Source organism: Colletotrichum phormii (assembly GCF_030913505.1).
Source record: "Colletotrichum phormii strain CBS 102054 chromosome Unknown BDP81scaffold_4, whole genome shotgun sequence".
NCBI lineage: Eukaryota > Fungi > Ascomycota > Sordariomycetes > Glomerellales > Glomerellaceae > Colletotrichum > Colletotrichum phormii.
Window position 1 is genome coordinate 1,588,286 of NW_026851446.1, and position 22,256 is coordinate 1,610,541.

Genomic DNA, 22,256 nt, shown 5'->3' on the forward strand with positions numbered 1-22,256 from the left:
GGAGCATATCGAGGGTCATCCAAGCAAACACTGGGTGTGCTACCTATGTCGTGAGGAGAAGGCAGAATGGATTTCCACTGTGAAATCACGGCCAAACCAACGTAGAAACGCATGACTTCTCTGATCTTTCCCACTGTGCCCCCACTTCATCCCGCCAAAGGTCACAGAGCCAAGGGGTCTAGAGCTTGGGCCGTCCTTTACCTGTCATCCAATCAGAGCTGCGACCTCCGCGCACAATGTAAACAAACGAAGCGGCCCCTCTCCAAAATATCCCCGTCGCGCTCTACGTACCGCAACCGCAGCCCGGAACACCCATCCACTTCTCTCTCGCCTGACATCATCAACACTTTCTCTTCCAAACCAGGGACTCGCTGGCTCGACTTCTTCCGAAGTTCCGTCCTTTTTGCTCTCCTCTCGATCATCACTGACATTCACGCAAACGAGCTTGACAATCCTCCCGAGTAAAACAGTCAACATGTCGTCGCCGCCTCGCCGTCGTTCGGCCCGGTTGGCCAGCACCAACACGCCCAAGGTAAGCAAACAGGCTACGCTCTTTGACCGCTTCTGTAAACAAACGGCGCGGCGCCTAACTCACACATTTTTTTTTTATTTCTTTATCTATAGCCCAAGGCAAAATCCACCCTGACTTCCGTTGCCGAACGCGATGATACTCCTCCTGCTCAAGAGGTCGCTGAGAGTCTGAATGCGCTCGTCGTCCCGAACCACGACCCCGCGACGCCCTCTTCCCACTCGAACCTCAAGGCCCCGTTGTCGGAAATGCACCCGAGCAAGGTTCACCCCACCGCAGCACCTCCCTCCGCTACCTGGCTCGGCTTCAGAGATATGGACCCCTCCGACAAGAAGGCCGATCCCCAGGCGACGCCCTCCAAGACCACCCAGGCGACGCCTTTCAAGACCACGGGCGTGCCCGAGTCGCCCTTCACATTCCGCGTCGCCCAGCCTACCGGAGACAATGGCCTGAGCAGCGATGCCCAGCAGATGATGAACGAGCTGCGCGAGGAGGCGGCCAGAATCAAGGCCGAACTGCTGGCCAAGCGTGAGCTGGAGAGAGAAGACGAAGAGATCAACGGCCGTAGGATTGCCAAGGCCAGGGGTAAGTCTGGTCGCTTCAGCGCTGTCCATATGGCCGAGTTCAAGAAGATGGACTCTATCGAAGGTCATCCTTCAGCTTTCCGAGCCCAGCCTGGCCGGACCACTCCTCTCAAGAGCCTGAAGCGCACTCAGTCCAAGGCAAACCTTGACGACACGCCAACGCAGCCCAAGTCTGTCCTGAAGCGATCCCAGTCCAAGCCGAACATCGACGATACGCCCACTCACCCGAAGTCGATCTTGAAGAAGCCGTCCAAGATCAACTTGGGCATCCCCGGTACGCCTTCGCAGCAGAAGTCTAGCCTCAAGCGTTCTCCGTCCAAGGCCAACCTGGACGACGCGGACTCCAACAGTTCTACAAAGTCGTCTCTTGGACCTCGCCCCAAGTCTCGCATCTTCGCCAACATTGAACCACCTTCGTCGGTCAAGCGCATGCGACAGCGCTTCGAGGACGATGCCACCACTGCTCGACCGGTCTCTCGCGATGGCAGCTCCCTCCCGCGCCCTAAGTCTAGCGGAACAGATGCGCCTGCTGGTCTTCGATCTCAGCCCAGTCTGGCCTCCCTCACGAGCCCCACTGCATCGTCCCTGGCTCGCGCTGCTGGTTCCAAGATGCCCCTGCCTGGCACTCTTACCAAGTCAGCCAGCAAGCCTGATCTGGGATCGCTCGTCAAGTCGCCCTCCAAGCCTGATCTGGGTGGCCTCACAAAGTCTGCCACCACCAACAATCTTGGTGCGTTGGAGAAGACAGCCGAGCTGAAACGCCGAATTGTGAGCCCTGGACGCTTCGAAAGAGTCAAGTCGATTCTGCGCGGCGGTAAGGGAGCCTTAAACCAGACGAAGAGTGCTCTTCCCAAGCCCGCTTCCAGCATCTCCCAGACGCCTGCGCCGCAGGCTGCAGAGAAGACTATTCCAGCTGTTCCGTTCACCACTCCACGAAGGAAGTTGTTTAAGAGAGTCGACTTCACTCCGGACACCAACCGAGCCGCCGATGTTCCAAACACAGTTGCGCACCGAGCCTTTGCGAGCATGAGCCCTATCCGTAAGAATGGAGAGGTTGAGTATCCGAGCCTCGACGCCATGCTCGGAAATGGTAATGTCACCCAACGAAAGAAGGGCGATAACCTCTACCCCGAATTGAACGTCGGTAGCCCGTCTGAGAAGGCGACCGAGAACGCCAGCGAGAGCGCTAAGCCTCTGCCTCCAACTGTACCTGGCACGTTCACTTTCCGCAGCGACCACACCATCCGATTCGGTAGCGCCTCTCCCACTGGTTTTGGTTCGACTGCTGGCCAAGCTAGTGTCCGTCATGTGCGGACCTCGCTGGACATGCCGGGTAGCTTCCCCACCGGCCCCGAGTTCACCTCCAACAAGGAGAACAGATCGCCCATGCAGTTTTTGGCTGGAAAGCCTCACGGCATGACCAACAAGAAGCGGGCTCGAGCTCGTGAAGAGGAAGGAGACCTTGAGGTGGACTCTGGTGATAGAGCTGGCAAGAGACGCAAGGCCGAGCATGTGCCCGAGGGCGATGCTCTCCTGGCTCCCAGACTGATGGGTGCGACCCCCGGCACCATTGGCAAGAAGCTTCAGAGCCCTCGCGTTGCTCAATCGCCGAGCCCCACGAAGAAGCACGGTGGTATGAGTCTGAGCCGACTCAACATGCTGGCGAAGCCGAAGGCTCGCCAGTAAGGATGGTAACAGGAAACGCCCGACAACTTGGCTGATCGAAGGACACACAACCACTTACATTGATCTTGTTGGATTGTATAATATGACGATGAATGCGGATGTTGGCGAATTGGACACACGTGCTGTCGATTGCATTGGAGAGCCGATGATCTTCAGCAGTGCAAAGTCTAGAAGGATACGACTGGCGTAACAAGGATGATTATGGATGGAATAGGCTGGACCACGGCGGTTGGATGGGGGGGGGGGCATATGGACTGGTCTTGGCGTTTGTGTTTGCTTATTTTTGTACAATACCTACTGGCGTTGGGTTGAGATTGTTTTTTTACTTTAGTTCTCGGCCGAAGGTTTTACCTTTGCTGAGCTTCAGGTCTATGAAAAGTTGCACTTCCATCACGTACAAACATGTTGACCTTCGGTGTCTTGCTACGATTGAGAGACAAGTGACGCTTGTCGAATGTTGCAGCAGCTGCGATGGGGGTTCGATGGGACACAGGAGAAGGAACGACGTCTCGGTTTTCTCAGGCAGCTGCAACGACCAAGTCTTGGCCAAACAGATCTTCCATGGCCCAGTGCAGCCGCTGCATTCTCTCTCCTGACGTAACATCAACATCCGTTCATTTTCTATACAAGGATCATTTGTGACTGCCCCGGGCTGGGACATTCTCTCAAAGACATGGCATCAACGGCGCCAACCCCGTTTACTTGCACCTTTTGCTTCCAGCCCTCGGACGGCCCCTCACACGTCATCGGCCGTGAAGCCCGCCTGAGCTGCTCGCCCTGCTACGCCGCGCTGATCGACCTGGCCATCTGCTGGGTCTGCGGCGAGATTGTCTACCGCGGGGACGACTGCGTTAGCTTGGGGTAGTGCTTCTGGCATCGCGCGTGTTACGGGTGTATGTTTTACGGGAGCAAGCTCATCTATCGAGGGGTGTCTGTGCTGGATCTCTTTGATGAGGGTCGCGATGCTGGTGGTGGTGATAGGAAGAGCATGGCTGGCAGGGTTGCTGGGACGGAGGGCAAGGGGAATATGAAAGAGGTAGAGGCGGTGCCGCTTTGTGCTTCTTGTTGCGTTGGTACGGAGGGGGAGGATGTTGTGCAGAAGGGCTTGAGGAGGGTTGAGAGGGTTGATGGTGGACTTGGTCGCGCGAGATGGGGTGCTGGCGAGGGTAGAGCTGGGCAGTTGAGGAGGGCCCCGGCGGTAAGTTGTGTGAGGATGATGAGGGTGTCGACGCTAACTTCACACCAGTCTATCCGGTCTCTCAGCCCAGACTCGTCATCGTTCCGCAGGATAGGGGACGGATCCCATGACGAGAGTAGAGGGTATCTCGCGACGCCACCTGCCGAGCCTGCGATATACGTCTCCATCAACGATCCCATCGGCCAACCTGCGTTCAAACCAAGTCCGACGAAGCCCATACCGGTATGGATGCAGCCTTTCCGGGGCATTGAGCAAGTAGCCAGAGAAGAGCAAAGAGGAATCCTCGCGTCTCATCCTCTAGCTGGCCTCTCGCAGACCCCAGCGACATCAATATCCGGGACCCCTTCGATGAGGTCGACGAATTCACTTACACCGACCATCAGACCAACCACGCCGGTATGCTCCACCTCCCCGCCGCAAACACCGCCTAGGTCTCGTTCGATTTGGATACCGTCTGAGATTCGACGAGCACCTCCCCTCTCGTGGGTCAGCAATGAGCCCCTCAAGCGGCCCTCTTCTCGATTTGCATCCCGACTCGAGAAGTCGGACACGACGACCTCGTCGGGTTATGTCACTCCGCCAGAGACGCCCTCTGAGCAGCAGGCGAGGTACAACACCCCGCCGCCACCGCCGCAGCTACGGCGTGTACGACCGCAGAGTCCACTGGTACCTGCTCGCGTCCCACGGCGTCACGCCGTACTTCGAACGCCCCCGCCTCAGTCATCCGAGTATCTGGAGCGGTACAACCCCATCCGGTCCCCGTCGCCGCGACCGCGGATCACACGGCCTATTATGACAGCATTCAGTCCACCTAGTCGTGCCAGGGCTAGCTTGGCGGTGTCAAGGAACACAGATAATGCGACTGAGGACGATGGTAGTAGTCCGACTCCGGTTCCGAATCAGAGCACGGAGAGGCTTCTCTCGGATGGGGCCGACTCGCCCGGCGAAGCAGGGAAGAAGAGGAACCTGCATGCTCTACGGAAGCTGTTCAGTGGGAAGTAAGAGAGGTGGCGGCGCAAACATGCCAGATGCCAGAGATGGAGTAGCACTTGGGCAAGTATCCTTTACCACTGATGATAGTGCGGAATGCGGGAAACCTTCAAGAATAGAATGTATCTTCACCAATAGAGACATCAATACTAGTCTCTTCAACGATGTGGGATCTTCCCAGTGCGTTGACAACAAAGTCCAATGATGAAGCACAAGTATCCATAATCCAGCTGGCTGGTCCATCGTCCCTCTCATATTCATCTCATATTTATGTAGAGGGGTCGTTAGACTGAACGCTCCTTCACAAATAAAGACCATGGTCGCGATATAACGGCCGTGGTCGCGCGCCAGGGACCCCGTCTGCAGTCGCACTTGACATCCCTGCAAGCGCCCCCACACCTCACCCACAAGGTGTGTGCCACCGGCCCATCCCGCCAACTGGCTAGCACCAATTCCATCCGTCCATCAATCCAATCCAACCTCGACCTTGATCGCTTTCCACTCCAACCCGCGAATTTCTCAGCCTCGTCCCTCACGTCGCAATCGCAACTTCACATACCACCATCAATCGTCCTCGCCTGAGCTGCTCCGCCCATCCACGTCGTCTGCGCCCCCCCCTACCTTTCCACAAAAATCGAAGAACACAACAACTCACGCATATCACGCCGCGAAAGATCGCGAAACCCAGCACCCCCCAAAATGGCACCGCTAGACAAACCAACCCCCGAAGAGCTGGAACGTACGTTACAACACCCACATCCCTTCCTCCGCCCTCCCTTAAGCCACATCCGCTAACACATCTCCCAAAAAATCTAGAGCAACTAAAAGACACAATCCAAGACCTCTACCAAATCCTAGTCCAAGTAACAACCTACAACGCAACCCCCTCGGCACCCACCGCCCCCGCCCTCGCAGACTCGGTCCAAGCCCTCTCGCACTCCCTCCAACGCGTCCACATGACCGCCACAGCAGGCGCCCCGCCCTCCCCCGACCTCCCCGGCGCGCTGCCCAAGATCCCGCCGGAACTGGTGCAGTACGTCGAAAACGGGCGGAACCCGGACATCTACACGCGCGAGTTTGTGGAGCTCGTCAGGCGCGGGAATCAGCTCATGAAGGGGAAAATGAACGCCTTTGCGCAGTTTAGGGATGTGCTGGCGGATCATGTGGAGAGGGGTATGCCCGAGTTGAGGGAGGATGTTGGACGGGTGTTGGAGGGGGCCAAGGTTGTTGGGAGTGGGAAGCCTGGTGGGTTGTGAGGGTGAGCGATTCGAAGTTCGGCGGTTGGGTTCTGGTTTTATGAGCTTTGAGAGATCTTGAGCATCAGGATAACAGAGTTTTGGGGTTGTTAGGAGGGCATGGGCGAAAGTTGGTGATGAAAAAAGGCCAGTGCCAACGGGGCGAGTGATGAAGGCGCATGGAATTTGATACCCAGAGACAGACAAGAGTCGTGTGAAGGGCACGTCAGACAGAAAGAATCACAATAATTGTTATCGACAACACTAGCACATTGTACTTCCACGCGACATTTGCAAAGTCAATTACCAACTGGTCAACTATGCCTTAACTTAGCGCGCAAAATAAACGTCAACATTTTGTTGGAGGCATCACCCACGTGCCCTTTTCAATGAGATATGCAAAGACGCCTCCTACCCCCTCCTTTCCCAGTTTCGGTCATGAAATTCGGTTTGGTCTCTGGGGATATTGTTTTGGTCGTGAACTCTTGTTCTCTCTCTCTCTTCCTCTTCCCTCTCTCCCTAGTATGTCTCTACAAAAAGGTTGTAAAGTTGTGAAAGGAAAACAAAAGTTTGGGGTAAAGTGAAGAACAAAAAAAAGGGACAATTGGATCGATGCCTGGGTAAAAAACGCCGCCCGTGTGACACTTTTTCTGTGCGTTTGTAGTCTATCCCGATCTGCAGTCGTTTGAATAACAAAAAAAGACAAACACAAGACTCATTCCCCGCCGCGGAGCCGTATGCCCAGCTTCCGGGCCCCTATGATGAAAATGTACACGAATCCCATAGCTGCCGCTACCAGCAACAGGAGCTGGAACGGGATCAGGACCAGGGCGGCCACGATCCAGATTCCATACTGGCGAATCTTGTCCACAATCCGGTCGCCTTCTTCTTGGCGCCGCTTCTTGTGGCTCTTCATCGGCTTTGCAGCGAATGAGCCGCCCGTATTTCGTCCCGACTTTGCTGACTCGTCGGATAGTTCTGCTTCTTCCTCGGATTGTCAGGTTGAGAAGTTGAAACCGCGTCCGCCGAAGCCGCCGGCACCGCCACCACCACGAGGGCGGCCGCCGCCTTCGGCAAAGTTGAAGTGCGCACCACCACCACCACCACCTCCGCCGGGGAAGCCGCCTCCATTGAAGCCGCCACCACCGCCGAAGCCGCCGCCACCTCCCATCATGTTGAAGAGGATCTCGGGGTCGATGCCACCGTGCATGCCGCCCATGCCTCCCATACCGCCCATGCCACCACCGTGGCTGAACATGTCGGAAGGGTCCATGAGGTCTTCGCCGCTGTCATAGCTGGCACGCTTCCTGCAAACGGGGGTTAGCACATGTTTGGGCAACGAACACGCGTATCCACTTACTGAGAGTCACTCAGGGTCTCATAGGCTTCTCCAATATCCTTGAAGCGCTCAGCAGCCTGCTCGTCGTTGGGGTTCTTGTCTGGGTGGTGAATGATAGCAAGCTTGCGGTAGGCCTTCTTGATCTGGTTGTCATCCGCATCCTTCTCAACCCCGAGGATCTTGTAGTAGTCCTTGCGCTGGCTCTTCTTCAGCTCCAACTCGGCCCGGCGCACCTCCTTGGCGATGCTACGGTCCTCGGGATCCAGCTCTTGGATGTTCTTCCACTCCTTGACAGCATCCTCCCACTTGCCTGCTTGACCATAGGCGTTGGCCTTGGTCTTGCGAGCCTTGAGGTATGTGGAGTCCAGGCTGATGGCGCGCTCGCAGTCAGCAATGGCTGCGTCGTACTCCTTGAGCTTGATCTTGCATAGCGCTCTGTTCTGCAGGATCTTGGAGTTGGTGCCGCGGTTGGCGGGATCAACCTCAAGCGCGGCGCTGTACTTCTCAATGGCGGACTGCCAGCGACCCATCTTGTAGTCCGAGTTACCCTCCTCCTTCATGCGGTCGAGCTTCTGAACGATTCTGAGGTACTTAACCGCATCACGCATGTCGGGGTCGCAGCTGATGGCCTTGCGGAAGTGGCTGACAGCCTTGTCGTTCTCGCCCTGGGCGTACAGGGCACGACCGCGGAGCACCAGAGCCTCGGGGTCCTGACTGTTGCCTCTCAGCAGGCCCATGGCAAGGTTCTGTGCCTCGCCAAGAGCGTTGACGGTACCCATCTTGAGGTACGCCTCACCACGCATCAGTTGCCACTTGCGGGGTCTGGAGGCTCCGAAGCCTAGTTGACGCTCGGCCTGGTCAAGGGCGTGGAGCACCATTGATCCAGCGGTGCCGTCTCTCAGGGCACTCTGCGCAGCGTTGACATGCTTCGACATCTCCTTGGCCGGAGCCTGGTCCTTGGCCGAGGGAGGAGGGTTGATGCGGCCGAAGACGAGCAGGGCCTCTTGGGGCTGACCCAGGCTAGTGTAAATGCGAGCAAGTCGGAGGAGGATCTTGGGGTTCTCGGGGTCCAGGTCAGAGGCACGGGTGCAGTCATCGAGGGCGTACTCGTACTGGGTGTTGGACATGTATGCAGCAGCGCGGTTGCTCAGATAGGTAGCCGAATCGGGGACCAACTCGATGGCTGGAGTAGACTTGTCAATTTGTAGCCCAGAGAGAAATTTGCAATCGGCAACACTTACCCTTGGAGTATTGAAGAATGGCATTCTTGTAGTCCTTCTCCTTGAAGAACTTGTTGCCAGCAGCCTTGTAGGCCTCGGCCTCGTCCTCAGTCGTGGGGACTGGACTGGAGGGGTTGGACTTGTGAGGGGGAGGGGCTGGAGCATCGCCATTGCCGTTAACATTGGTGTTAATGCCGTTTGGCTTGGGGACAGAGAAGGAAGTCTGCGCAGAGGGTTGGGGTGCAGCAGCAGCAGCAGCAGCAGCAGGAGGCGAAGAAGGCGCCGCGCTCGACTCACGGTCGATGTCCATGGCGTTTCCACTCATGGCTGAAAGTGCAGATAGTCTCTTTGCACGTTCTTCAGGAGGAAGGTTGAGGGGGTGAGAGTCGAGGTCGATTTTGCTGCTCCTTCGTGAGCCGGGATCGGTGGGGTGGCGGCCAAAGGTGCGGGATGTGCGCGACGGCTTTGTCTCCCGAGGGCCTGGGGATGCAGGCTGGGAGGGTTTCTTGGTGGGGGATTTCGTCGGCGACTTGGTGGGCGACCGGGGCTTTGTGGGCGACTTTGTGGGAGAAGAGGCCTCAGAGGGAGGGAAGTAGCTCGATTCTTGGTGGTTGTCGTCGTCGTCCTGGCCTTGCTTCTTGGACGATTTCTTTGCGAAGAGCTTCATTGATAAAGCAAGCACCCTCTGAGGGGAACCAAAGAATGCGCAGGCTTATTTTTTTGTTGGTTAATTAGGTAAGGAGGGTCCGTACACCTCGATGCAAGGTTATGCTTGTGCACCAGATTCCCCAAACCACAATAACGGGCCTAGTGAAGGAGGGTGGGCAGGCAAGAGTGGGTGGAAAAAAAGCACCTGCTACTTTTGTTTTTCTTCTGTGCTGCTTGGGTGCGTCCAGTGGAAGGCAGCGGAACCTTGCCTTGACCCGGATGGATGAATACGGGAGAAGGCGGCTGGTGCGGAAGTCGATTGCAGATGGTCGTCAAGTTCGTCCGTTCGTTCGTATCGAAGAACCCCCACGAATACAACGATGAAGAGGAAGTGGTGTGAGTGAGAGTGAGGTTGGAGAGAAGAGGAAGACGGATTGGCTGCTCTCGGAAGGCAAGGTAAGGTGAGGGCGGATGGGGAGGGAAAAGAGGAAGGAAAGCCCAGGCTATTGAGAAGAGGCTCGGCGAGAAGACACACAGCCCATTGGAGTGGACACTGGAGGGGAGATACAGCCGGCGCAAGCTGCAGGGTGCTTTTCGAGTGAGGAAGCAGAGCAAAAAAAGTATCCGTTACTTTTGGGCAAAGCCGATGGATGGTTGAGGGAGGGGGAGGGGGGCGGGATCTGTGGAGAGAGTTCTGAGAGAGAAAGATTTCGAGAGGAAGAGGCAAGCAACAGTGCAAGCAAAGCAGGAAGAAGAAGCTTTAGGAGCGGGATGCACAAAGTTGCTTTTCTGTTGTCATCTTTCGGTAATCCAAGGCAGGGGGACAAGAAAGGTCAAAGGTGAGATACCGAAAATCCCAGGATTCATCAAGCGAGACGAGCCTTAGCTGTGGCTGTCTCTCCCACCCCCAGGGGGAGGGACCCGTGTAGATTTATCAGCTGTGCACACAATTTTTTTCCACCGTTCCCTCATCTTGTTGCTTTTTTCCCACCTGCCAGGCCTGTTGACTGGTCTGCCTATCCGTCCAGTGCCTTATGGATTACGGGGGAGACGGAGACTGGACAAGGTCCCCGTCCAAATGCCCATGTGCTGGGCTGGGCATGCGTGATGTGGAAAATGTGCTAGCTAGCAGTCCATACACGGCATGCAAAAAAAATTGTACAATGTAAGGTATCCCTCTTGTACGAAAGTTACGCCCACAAGCTGCCCGGCCCAGAGGAACCGCCCCCTGGAACAGCACAAAAGGAGGAGCGCAGAGAAACACAAACGTGGATGTACAATAACGGCTCTGCTGGGCAACTGCCATATGGCAGCTCCCATTGGGGAGAGGTCATCACCAACGGCAGCCAACCCCAACTCGGTATCGAGTACATGCAGAACTGCGTGTCAACTGCGTGTGCTGAGCTCTGCATGCGAGGTAGATGTAACCAAGCAGCACCATCTAATACCTTACCTCCAGCACCAAGACAAAAAAAAAAGGTCACCCGCCACTAAACCCAACCCCACAAGAAGCTTGTCCAAACGGCCCAGTCCCGTCTCCCGTTGACTACTGGCAGTCCCCGCGGAGCCAATGGTACGCTTGGGACCGCAACTTGTTTACCATGATACCTGCACCGCAGTGGATGAAGGGGATCGTCGGACGACCGCCACTGGACCGTTGTTGAAATGTTGACCTGGTGTCCTGTCGTCTCCTAGCCACCCTATTTCTTGTTGTCTTTTTCCGGTCACCAATGGCCAATGGTGAACTGGGCGCAAGAACTCTCGCGAACTTGCCAAGGGCCAGGTTGAAGTTCGTCTGAGTATCCGTATCATGTATCCGTATTCCGTTATGTCTGTACCAATATGGGACCTGGTTTCAATGACTAGAAAATGACTAGGATGATGGCTAGACTCTGGTTTCGCGAGAGAGGGGAGCTTGAGCTGTTCAGCCTCCATTTAGAGGGTCTCCATCTCCAGACGAGACCCCCAGAAGGCGATGGCGTCAAGGCGTTTGCAGGGACCCAAATGGCCTGTCTCAAAAGCTACAGTGACGGGATTGAATTTGGAGGGACGAACAGAGGTCAGAAAGACCCGGATGTCATCAGGTCGTTGACGGGCAACAATACATTGAAATTGGCTCCCAACTGGCTCAAGGCAAGAGCCTAAAATCCTACGGTGTTAGCCCAAAGGTAGGTAGGTACCTGCCGTCACCTCATGTCTTGTCCGTCTGATGTCTGGCTCGGATACAGACGAATATCGGCATATCGGGGCGTTTGCAACCAACGGTGACTTCTTCCTTCTCTTTCGCTGCAACCCAGCGGGCCGGTTCGAGAAGGTTCGGTGGGGCCCCGTCCCGGGACCCTGCACAGTCAGCGAATCATCCTCGACCGTTGGCCGCTGTCAACCCTTGGGGCTCCTTGGGGGTCCGCCGAACCGCCCGAAGAAAGCGTTGCAACTTGCCGTCACTGATGACACCCGACCACTTGCTGCACCGTGGGAGGAGGGCGTCACCTCTTGCCCCAGGTCAGTCAGACTCTCTTTTCTCTGGAGTCTGACAGTTCTGTGAGAGAACAGACAGAAAGTCCCCTGGATATTTTGGCACGCAGCGACCTGACCATCCAAGGACCCATGTCCTAGTCGCCACTACCGCCCGCCCCTTGGAAATATGTGTGCTGCAACTGCGGGTGCGAGTGTAGGCTGCACTCTGCAGAAGGGGGCCTGGCACTGGCTGATTTGCAGCAATCCCCAACCTCCTGCAAACCGAGCTGATGGCATCACCAATGGCCCATGCCGCCCTCTTTGCCGGTTCACAATTTCCGCTTTCTTGACAGATTTCGTTGCTCTCATCGTCAGAACTACAGAAATATAGCGGAGCGAGCGGGTCAATCGACGTCTCTCATACATGCAGGTCGAAGCCAAAGTCATACATCGTGCATGCACTGCCCGTTCAACGGGGGCCTGTCTCCCAGCCTTTCCCATTACCGAGAATCCCATATTGCACGTCCCGATTTGCGAGCTTGGACATCACGACATGTCCTCGAGGCTCGAGGAGTCGTGCCCACCCGATCTCGGTCCTATGTCTTCTTTCCTCAACGTCCATGTTGTCAGGTCAGTATTCACATCAAATGCCTGCGGTAAGGTACCGCGTTGTTACTCGGTGGACTCGGCGCTAAACGGAAACCAAACTGCCATGCTGTGAAACCCAGCCGAAATTATACCTGTTACCACCGTGCTCCTATGTGCTTGATGCGAATAAAGTACAGTCATGTCCAAACTCGTTCGTCAATCCTCGTTTCCATGTATCCTTACGGATATTTGTGCTTTCGTGCCTGCGAGGTTTGTCCCCACATGCCTTTCGCTCATGTCGTCACCATCAATTAATCCCCCATGCGCCGGATACCTTGCCTGAATTAAGCTCAATCCTCAGATCCCTCAGCCGATGCAGCTTCGGATGTCGTATTGCTACCCATGATGGAGTTGACGAAATCCTGGTATCTAAACACCTCACGCCGATTGCCCAAACCGCCTTGCATGTTGCGATTGAAAGCTCGTCTGCCCGTGAAGCCCTCGATTACCTTCTCAACCTCGGCTTCTGTAAGCGGTCGCTCGCCGGGCTCTGGCGCGGTGTGCAGAAGCGCATCCCGTAGCTCCGCGAGGTCGATTTGCCCGCTATCGTCGTCGTCGAACGCCGAGAAAGCAGACAGCAGCTCGGATTGTGGTGATAAGGAAGCCAGCATTGTAGCAAGGGAATTCAGAAAAGCAGCCATCGTCATCGATTGAGGCGTTGATGGAGGGAAGAATAGTGCTACGTCGGAGGGTTTAGACGGTAGGCCTACAAATCTGTTAACCGAGAGAACTCCTTTGATATCTTGGGTATCTTGGGTTTTCATGCTTACCCAACTGATTCAGCATGTCGGCTACATCCTCCCTATTGATGACGCCATCGCTGTCGCGATCCAAGACCTCGAACCCCTCTCGAAGCTGTCTGACCTGCGCAGGCTGCAGATGCGATATTGCGTTCCCGTGGCTCATAGTCTTCTTCAGACCCGGCCGCAGAGGCTGTGGCGAGGCCATGGTGGTAGTTTCGGCTGTTGGTGTTCGCACTCGCGGTGTCTTGCTCTCGGCCGTGTCTGTTGGTGTGGTTGGGTTGCCGAAGCGTCCGTTGTTCGTAGCGTAGGATGCCTTGGTGGGCGAGCCGAAAGGTGTAACTTGGGTTACTTGGGTCGTCGAGGTCTGGCGCACTGCTGAAGGCGATGCTGGAGATTCTGGTCTTCTGAATGGAGAACTGCGAGGAGAGCCATGAGGCCCTAGTGGGGAAGGTTTGTAGCCAGCGGGCATTGCCTGCTGTGGGTTCTTCAGGTCAAAATTCATGCGACTTTCCAAGAAATTTGATGATTCGCGCGCGAAATGGGCCCTAGCCTACCATATCGAAGGGTGTTCGGGGCGGGAGCAGCTGTGGGTGGGAAATAGGGAGTGCCTTGCTCTGGATCTGTGATGCCGCGCGCCCACTTGGCAGCGAAGTAAACAATGAGAAATATGGGGATTCGGGCCAAGAGGCAACGAATGGTAAGCGTACGAGAGAAGAGTAGGTGGGCGACGGCAATGTAAAGAAGAAAAGCAATTGCGGAAATTGCGAGTTGCGCTTCCGGTACCAGTATCAAATAGAGCGTATTGTATTGATGAATGGTTTTGCGTTGGGTTTAAAATGGCGTTGTAGTTCAATTGTGGAAAGGTCTGATCCAGAACAAAGACAATGGGTGGCTTTGGGTGACAGATGAAAGTAAACAGAGGCGTCTTCTCCGTGACAACCGTAGCCTTGCATGACCCTCCCGTCCGTGCATGGCAATCCCGGGGGGGAAGGGGAGGGGAGAGCCTCATCCCTCAGGGAGGGGAGAAAGTGTGGCTGTCAACATGTGGCTTGACCACAACTCCCTGCGTCAGCTGCCAAAATGCCTCTCTCCAGCCACATGGGTTTCATGTAAGGTCCCTTGGGCGCTAAGCACAGTTTAGGTTGAGGGCGACAGCTCGGACCACCCATTTTCTCAAAAGGGGAAAGCATATAGGACAGGGAAGGCGGGGGGGAACGTGGAAAGGGGAAGAGGAAGGAGGGGACCAAGGGGGTCCTTGGGGGCTGCCGAGAAAAGAAGGCCCTGCCTTTCGTGCCTTTCCAGTTCCATACTGTGGCACTGGTAATAGGTGGGTGGTGGTGGTGGTAGGCAAGCCGCAAAAGGAGGGGGACTCGGGAGGGATTTTGGAAGAAAAAGAGGACACTGAGAATCCGTGATCAGCATTGTTCCTGACGCATTCGTCCAAGGCTTTCTCGCAGACACTGCCCACTTGGCTCACAGATACGGATCCAGAGCCTACGCTGGTGACTGTCAACCACCTGCCTACCACACACTAACAGCAACGTAAGGCCGCCTCGTGTCTGTTCTTCCCTCTCTGTCTGCCCGCGGCGCTGAGTGTCTGACCTGACTGACAGATTGCCCGTCTGTGTGTCGGTCGATTGCCCACCAGCTGGCCCTGGCTCCTCCGAGATACGCGCGCTGAAGAGTTCTGAATCTGAATCTATCCGTAACCACGAGCTGCTCTACTCGTCACCTTTGACTAGCCCCGAGCGACACGCGGAGGGCTGCCAGTATCCGTCGAGCACCAACCAGAGGTCCTTGTCGCGGCAATCCATCCAGGGGCACACTGCAAGACCTCCCCCTCCATCTCAATCCGACGCCCTGTTTGGTTCGCACCAAGGTGTGTGTACCTTGCTTCGGCGCGCCTTAGCTGAGCATTATTCGAGCCGGTGGGGGATCGAATTGGATTGCACAATTTTTTAAAAAAAAGAGGAAAAAGAAGCACCGCACCATCAACTGTCCCCTGTCAGGAGTCCTGCCTGGTTTGGGACTCCCAGAAACCTTTCTGTACGTACTACCTACGAACTTACGAAGTACGGATACCTTAAGAAGTCAAGGATACCAAGAACGCCTGCGAGCCTGCGAAAACCGGCAAGACCAGAAGACCAGACCAAACGTCGAAGCAGATCATGTCTCGGTGATTTTCTCTTCCACGCATTGACGCTTTCTGCATCCTGTTCCGACAGGATATACCTGCTCTCTCTCCCCCTTGTGTGCCCGAGGGGCCATCCTGTTTCCGCTCGCTGGCAAAGACTGGTAAATGTCAGTCACTCGCCTGCATCTGACGTTTCGAAGAGCGCATTCGGCTATCGTCTGAGAACGCCTCCACGCGCTATTACCCTGGACCTGAATACGGTTACCTACCGCGCATGCCTACACTACCTTACGAATACCGCTCCTGGACTACCTTACCTTGCACCTAAAGATACAACTACGTACTATACCGCCTCGCCAACTCCGTCCTCCCTCCCCTCGTACTTCGTACCCATCTCCCCTTCCGTCGCCGCCCTTTCCCCCCCCCCCATCTCGTATCTTGCATCCTGGCCCATCGACTCGCACTTTGGCTTCAAGGAACTGCCCGACCTTCAATCAACTATTGCCCTATTCCAGCGACGACGACCTGGCAAGGAGTCACTTGATTGCCATTGTTAATGTCGCAGCATCACCGTCGAATGTCGTTGGCCGCGAGCCATTAATCGTTCTGGGTAATTGTCAGCAAAGGGCTCCCACCATCGTCGCATTTCTCGATCGGAGACAAACCTACTTTTGCTGCACCTTCCCGAACGGACCTCTCGACTGAATTTGGATGGCTGTGGCTACCGGCAGCCTGCGCAACGCCTTGAACCCCCCAACTACCGACTTGTTGAACGACTCCGCAATTTAACATTGCTCTCGCAAGCATGGCTTCAACTCAAGCTGCGCTGCCGTTCCTCACGCGCAACTATTCAAACACGCAGAACCAGTATCCTCCCCCGCCCAACGGCCCCTGGCCCAGTCGTCGGACTTCACTCTCCAGTTTCCCAGCTTCGCGATCGCCTTCGTCAATGTCCAACACGTCCCGCCCGTCGCGATCTCCCCAGCCGCCTCCCATCGCCGAGACGGACCGCTCCTCGAACCCGAGCTCAAAGTCAAAGACACCATCCACTGGTGTCTCGTCGCAACACTCGTCGCTGTCCGCCCCGAGGCGTTACAATCCTGATGCGCATCCTCCCCGCAAGTTGCGCTCACAATACCCGCGAGGTCCCACCGAGAACCATGTTGAGTACATCTTGGTCGCCTCCTTCGATATAGATCGTGGCCCGGTAATGGAGCACCAGTACCCTGTTTCCATTACCGGCGACGAACATATGCTGGCAGAACTCATGTTACCCGATCAGGCCCACGTTCGAAACCAGGATTGGACTATATTCTTCTTACACAAAGACACGAGCCAAGAGGAAGAGGACGAGGAACGCAAGGCGAAGGAGGCCAGGAAGAAGAGAAGAAGGCGTTTGCGCAATCGCGCTGCTGGCATCGTCGACGAGGAAGATGACGGCGCGGACTTGGATGAAGAAGAGGGGGATCTTGATGACTTGGACGAATACGACGACGATGATTCGGACGACGGAGTACCCGAAGGCGGAGAGGGACCACCGTTGATCTATGTCCTGAATTTGGTCAACACGAAACAGGATAAAACAGTCAAGAGAGGTGCTGTTGTCAAGGCGATGGCAATCTGCACGAGGCATCCCTTCCTGCATATATACAAGGTGAGAGCTTGCCCACATTCTTTCGCTCCCCTCGCTTGATCAGCCAGCTTACCCGTGTCAGCCTCTTTTGTTACTTGCCTTGGACGAGTACTTCAAGGCGCCCGTTCCCGAGACGCTGGCGATGCTCTACGATGCCGTTAACGCCATGGACCTTTCTCTGATGCCGAAGCTTAGCCTGCTTGAGAGGCACTTGCTTTTGGCCAGTGACAACAAAGATCTGTTCGTCGAAAAGTTTGAGCAAATGATTCAGATGCGGATAGCTGAGGACCGCGGCGAGCACCTCTCAGATCAGCCTTTCGATGCAAGTCGAGACCCTCCAAAGCTGCCAGGCGTCTCGAGAGCGGGAACGAAGGCGCACGTCGAAGGTGCTTCGCAGTATTCAGTTCCAAGGGACACGCACGAGTTTGAAAGCAGAGTCATATACAAGGGCATACCAATTCCCATCAAAGTCCCCGTCGCCGTCATGCCGGAAACGGTGGGCGACTTTTCTTTGATCAAACTGATCCAGAAGTTTTCAGAGCCACAAGGCAAGGCGCCACAACCGTTCCCCCTGCATCCGCAATTGACGACAAACGGCCCGCATACGCACCCCATCATTGTATTGGTCAATGCGTTGTTGACGCAAAAGCGGGTGATCTTCCTGGGGCACAATATGCCATCAGGCGAGGTTGCGGAGGCAGTCTTGGCGGCCTGCGCCTTGGCATCTGGCGGTACGCTCAGGGGCTTCACCCGACACGCATTTCCTTACACCGACTTGACCAAGGTTGACGATCTCCTCAATGTTCCCGGCTTCATTGCTGGAGTCACCAACCCGACGTTCGAATTGCACCCCGAGTGGTGGGATGTCTTGTGTGACTTGCCTACAGGTCGAGTTAAGATCAGTAGCAAGATCGAATCGGCCCCAGTAACGGAGGGAATGGTCTACTTTCAACAGCAGAACCCATCATATGCTGGGCTTGTCGGAGGCACCTCCAAGGTTGCGGCCGAAAGCGATCTGACAGGCGACTCGGCGTTTATGCAAGATATCCTACGGAGCATCGCGGCAAGGCATGGCGAAAGAGTAATACGCGCCAAATGGCGAGACTGGGTTATCAAATTCACTCGAATCGCAGCTGCGTTTGAGGAAAGTGTGTACGGCGCAAGTGCTCTTTACATTGGCGGCGACGAACTGGAGATGGGTCCGGTGGGCGTGAACGGGCACGGCTACGTGTGGCCTGATGAACAGTCGAAACACAAGGAGCTTGCGGGTAATGTGACGAGAATCGAAGGATGGAGAAACACAAGGAGTTACTACAGCTTCATCCAGGTAAGGGAGTCATGTACCATCACTCACCATTGCTCAGCGTTTGAACTGACCATTGTAGGATCTCGCACTACTCTACACAGTGAGACCGTTGAAAGGTCTCGACTTGCACCATATGCATGACCGACTACGGACACAACGGCTCAACCCGATGCAAAGCAAGGAAATCTACGCTGCGTTTCACAAATATGTCCACTCTTACGACGAGATCTGTTTGCTGTTGAGCGTCGCGCCAGAGTCGCACGTTGGCCTGTTCTACGTCGCACTAGGCCTCTTCCACAAGGACCGTGAAGTGCGCCTCAAGACGGCCGACCTGTTGGAACGCATTGGCGAGCACGAGGCGGGGCAGCACTGGTGGAAGGCCCTCAGCCGGTTCGAGAAACTGGCCTACAACCGCATACGCAAGGAGATGGACGCCGAGATGCGGGCGAAGCTCGAAAAGGAGGGCTTGAGTCCCGAGGTGGAGAAACGGGTCAGCTAGGCGCTTTTCCTGACTTCTTCGGTTGCATCTTATTAGATATACTCCCATCACGGCCGGCGCTCTCTCTTTTTTATCCCGACACTGGCGTTCCTGCTATATAACACTCATGTCATGCGCAAGATACTCCATGCGGCAGGAGAAAAGGTGCTTTGGGGTTTATTTGTTTTTCTCTTCACGAAAGTCATGATTGGAACGGGGTGGATGAACGTCGATTATTATTCTCAAATTTCAAGAATCTCAGCAGCAACCTACTACCTACTTAAAAAGAAGAACTACATGTCGACTGCGCGCACGCAACATCTTTCTGCTCACAACATCTTTGGTATTCCAACTCGACTTGACCCTGGGGCTTCTTTGCCCTACTGCGTGCTCCCTGTCATCGCGACTTCAACGTTATCGTTTACTTTGTTTACAGTCTTGTCCGACCTTCGAGTCACGCGGAGCCGAGACCCAGGTGCTTGGCAGCGTGGTCTACATGGTCCTTGGCGAAGGAGGCCATGAAGAAGTAGGAGTGGTCGTAGCCCTATTAATTCAGCTTGTCAGCGGCCGAAGTTTTGACCTTATAATAAACCGGGCTCAACTTACGTAGTGGTATCTCAGGCTCAGGCCCTCGAGGCTCTTCTCTTTGACAACCTTTTCGAAGTTCTCGGGCAGCAACTGCTTCTGGATGTAGAAGTTGTCACCGAGGCCCTGGTCTCTTGTATTAGTGCCAACTCATATGTGTGTTGTGAGATATAGCTCAATACTTACGACATCAATGAGGGCGTTCAGGGGACCGTAGCTCCAGTTTTTGACGAGCTCGGTGGAGTCGTGCTTGGCCCACTCAGCGCGGTCGTCACCGAGGTATCCGGTGAAGGCCTTCTCGCCCCAGGGGCACTTTGACGGGTTGGCGATGGGGGCAAAGGCGCTGACGGAGCGGTACATGCCCGGGTGGCGGAGGTAGAGCGACAGCGCGCCGTGGCCGCCCATGGAGTGACCGGTGATGGAAACGCGGGAGCGGTCGAGCTTGCCGGCGAACTCGCGGAAGAGCAGCTCGGGGAGCTCCTTTGTGATGTAGGTCTCCATGCGGTAGTTTTGGCGGAACGGCTCGCGGGTGGCGTCGACGTAGAAGGAGGCGGCTTCGCCGAAATCCCAGGAGTCGCGCTCGCCGGCGAGGTCGAGGCCGCGCGGGGAGGTGTCGGGGTAGACGACGGCGAGGCCGCGGGCCGAGGCCTGGGATTGGAAGAAGCCCTTTTCGGTGCAGTTGTCCGGGGTGCAGGTCAGGCCGGAGAGGTAGAAGAGGACGGGGACGGCGCGGGTGGTTGCTTGCGGGGGCAGGTAGAGGTTCACGGCCATGTCGGTGCCGGTGGAGTTTGACTTGTGGGAGAGCTTGAGGAGCTGACCCCCGAAGGAGGTGATGGTCGCCTTGGTTTGGAAGACTGCGGTGGCCATTGTTGCTGTTTTGTTTTGGGGGGGTATCGACTAAGTGTCAATTGGTATTGAGGGAGGGGGGTATAATGCTGTTCAAGTCAAGTTCAGAAGCAAGACGAGAGATGAAGGAGGGGAAGAAGAGCTTGGAATTATTCTATGCAAGTAGAGAAGGAAAAAAGAGAGGACCTGGGGGGCTATCAAGAGGGAGGGCGGCATCTGAGGAGGTCTAATAAATAAAAACACCGAGTTAAGTCCATTCGAGATCAGGTCGGAGAAGTGGAGGAGGAGGAGGAGGAGGAGGAGCAAGAGAGATGCTTGGCTTGGATTCATCTCTACCTACCCCCCTCCTCCTCCGTCTCGTCCTGCCATTGACCGTTTGTCCCTCCCCTTCATCATGATGCCAGTTTTACCCCACCATGGACCGCCGAACGCCCAGCAGGGATGCAGGAGCGAACCCCTCCAAGGTCTCACCCAGCAAGGTTTGCCGTGTTGTAAGTGCTGCTAGGCGTGTAACATGCCAAAGGTGGTAAAGCTACCCGGCAAAGTACGGGCCTACACTAGCTACAGCTAAAGTACAGCTACCTACCTACCTATCGACGGCGGTCCAATTTGCGTTTGTAATGCGTTGTGTGGGTGCGAGGTCTTTTCACTTCATGCTCTGCTGCGACGAACCCCGCATTGTTCCTGCGGGACCGGAGAGAGAGGAGGGAGAGCTTTCTTTTCTGGCAGTTATCTTTGGGCACCTCAGTGAGGTTGAACCTAACAATCAACCAAGGTGGGGTGTGCGTCATCAGCTCTCGGCATGGGGCAAGCTTAGGTAGGAGACACTTTTCCCGGGAAGGTACCCGCTGCGGCTTCTTATTCGGTACCAACGTTCGGTACCTCTCCCGAAAGCACTCGTGAGTGGTTCCAGTATTACAGCTCCCTTCCCGGCATACTTTCTTTCTTTCTTTTTATCAAATGCCAACTTTCCACCAACAAGACAAGACATCCTACCTCATGCCATTCGATGCTATCTCTCTACAATTCTACAGTAGACAGACATCTCTGAGGAAACGTTCAGTGCGCGGAAAGTCAAAGTCCCGACTCAAGGCATTGAAACTTTTGCATCGTGGTTTGGTCTATGTTGGCCGTACCCTTTTGGGGCCAACGAACACGCCCGGTTCTCCAGCATTGGTCAACATGTGAACTCGATTTCGAAGGATCGGCTGGTCCTTGCTGGTAGGGCATTATCGAAGAATCAGTCGGGCATGGTTGGTTGACGGTACACACCAAAACTTCACTTTATGGGGAGCAGCTTTGATCGATGGGGGTTTTGCCTCTTACTACGTGCTCCTCGCCAAAACACAGTGAGATAAAGATATGGCAACTGACCGGCAGATCAAATTCTCTCATTCTAATTCATTTTCACAAGCTGTCAGTAAGTCCGAACTCTGGCTGGCTTGCTTGAAGCATTCGATCACTGGCTGCAAATCAAAAGCCGGACTCACCCTCTAGCGAATTAGGAGTGAGAAGCAACCACAAGCATATGCCAGATCCGCTACCACCGAGTGCAAACCTGCATCCGAGAGGTTCATGCTGTCCTTGTCACAGGGACGACAGTTGGGATGGACTCGCAGAGGGCCCGAGAGCCAAATGAGTGTCCGTTCCGCGGATTCTCGAACGACAGCACGCGAAGGGAAAGCGAGGCAGGCGCCCCCGCCCACGCGGACTCGAGAGACCAGGCCATGATTCACGCCGTTTTGTGATTTCGGGTTCGGATGACTATCTTAGAGGTTTGGAGATCGAGGACCGTCGTCGTCGGCAGGGCGGCAAGAGATGGGAGCCTCGAGGTTTTCCATGTTTGGCGGGCTTTTCGGTAATAAGATGCCAAGACGGTTTGTGGAACGGCGAGAGGGACGGTTCAGAACATGCGCTGGTCCACTCGGTTTCGCACCAGCTGATCGCGAATATGGACCAGAAATTGGGTGCCGACGGTCAAGCTTCAAAGAAGTTAT

The 22,256-nt window shown here is 55.4% G+C and overlaps 8 protein-coding genes across 8 annotated transcripts; 4 read left to right on the forward strand and 4 right to left on the reverse strand.

Annotated features, from left to right (window-relative positions):
- Positions 1–475: 475 nt before the first annotated feature.
- Positions 476–2,799, forward strand: BDP81DRAFT_311282 (uncharacterized protein; the record flags this gene model as incomplete). Its single annotated transcript, XM_060583711.1, has 3 exons — positions 476–532; positions 625–1,714; positions 1,754–2,799. 3 exons carry the CDS (start codon positions 476–478, stop codon positions 2,797–2,799), a joined length of 2,193 nt encoding a protein of 730 aa, XP_060449086.1.
- Positions 2,800–3,472: 673 nt separating this feature from the next.
- On the forward strand, positions 3,473–5,243 carry BDP81DRAFT_342677 (uncharacterized protein; the record flags this gene model as incomplete). The annotated part of the gene is made up of 3 exons (XM_060586043.1): positions 3,473–3,649; positions 3,713–3,997; positions 4,046–5,243. 3 exons carry the CDS (start codon positions 3,473–3,475, stop codon positions 4,997–4,999), a joined length of 1,416 nt encoding a protein of 471 aa, XP_060449087.1. The 3' UTR covers positions 5,000–5,243.
- Positions 5,244–5,686: 443 nt separating this feature from the next.
- BDP81DRAFT_391174 (transcription factor subunit Med10) lies at positions 5,687–6,243 on the forward strand (the record flags this gene model as incomplete). The annotated part of the gene is made up of 2 exons (XM_060587517.1): positions 5,687–5,726; positions 5,804–6,243. 2 exons carry the CDS (start codon positions 5,687–5,689, stop codon positions 6,241–6,243), a joined length of 480 nt encoding a protein of 159 aa, XP_060449088.1.
- Positions 6,244–7,219: 976 nt separating this feature from the next.
- On the reverse strand, positions 7,220–9,448 carry BDP81DRAFT_312506 (tetratricopeptide; the record flags this gene model as incomplete). Its single annotated transcript, XM_060583812.1, has 3 exons — positions 7,220–7,529; positions 7,583–8,744; positions 8,803–9,448. 3 exons carry the CDS (start codon positions 9,446–9,448, stop codon positions 7,220–7,222), a joined length of 2,118 nt encoding a protein of 705 aa, XP_060449089.1.
- A 1,428-nt stretch (positions 9,449–10,876) lies between these two features.
- On the reverse strand, positions 10,877–11,494 carry BDP81DRAFT_420140 (uncharacterized protein). Its single transcript, XM_060589824.1, has one exon. The coding sequence runs from the start codon at positions 11,362–11,364 to the stop codon at positions 11,026–11,028; it is 339 nt and encodes a 112-aa protein (XP_060449090.1). The 5' UTR covers positions 11,365–11,494; the 3' UTR covers positions 10,877–11,025.
- Positions 11,495–12,824: 1,330 nt separating this feature from the next.
- BDP81DRAFT_312261 (uncharacterized protein) lies at positions 12,825–13,746 on the reverse strand (the record flags this gene model as incomplete). The annotated part of the gene is made up of 2 exons (XM_060583785.1): positions 12,825–13,240; positions 13,305–13,746. The coding sequence occupies 2 exons, from the start codon at positions 13,744–13,746 to the stop codon at positions 12,825–12,827; spliced, it is 858 nt and encodes a 285-aa protein (XP_060449091.1).
- A 2,470-nt stretch (positions 13,747–16,216) lies between these two features.
- On the forward strand, positions 16,217–18,849 carry BDP81DRAFT_391177 (spindle pole body interacting protein; the record flags this gene model as incomplete). Its single annotated transcript, XM_060587518.1, has 3 exons — positions 16,217–17,065; positions 17,127–18,371; positions 18,430–18,849. The coding sequence occupies 3 exons, from the start codon at positions 16,217–16,219 to the stop codon at positions 18,847–18,849; spliced, it is 2,514 nt and encodes an 837-aa protein (XP_060449092.1).
- Positions 18,850–19,282: 433 nt separating this feature from the next.
- BDP81DRAFT_391178 (S-formylglutathione hydrolase) lies at positions 19,283–20,280 on the reverse strand (the record flags this gene model as incomplete). The annotated part of the gene is made up of 3 exons (XM_060587519.1): positions 19,283–19,372; positions 19,435–19,539; positions 19,600–20,280. 3 exons carry the CDS (start codon positions 20,278–20,280, stop codon positions 19,283–19,285), a joined length of 876 nt encoding a protein of 291 aa, XP_060449093.1.
- Positions 20,281–22,256: the final 1,976 nt, after the last annotated feature.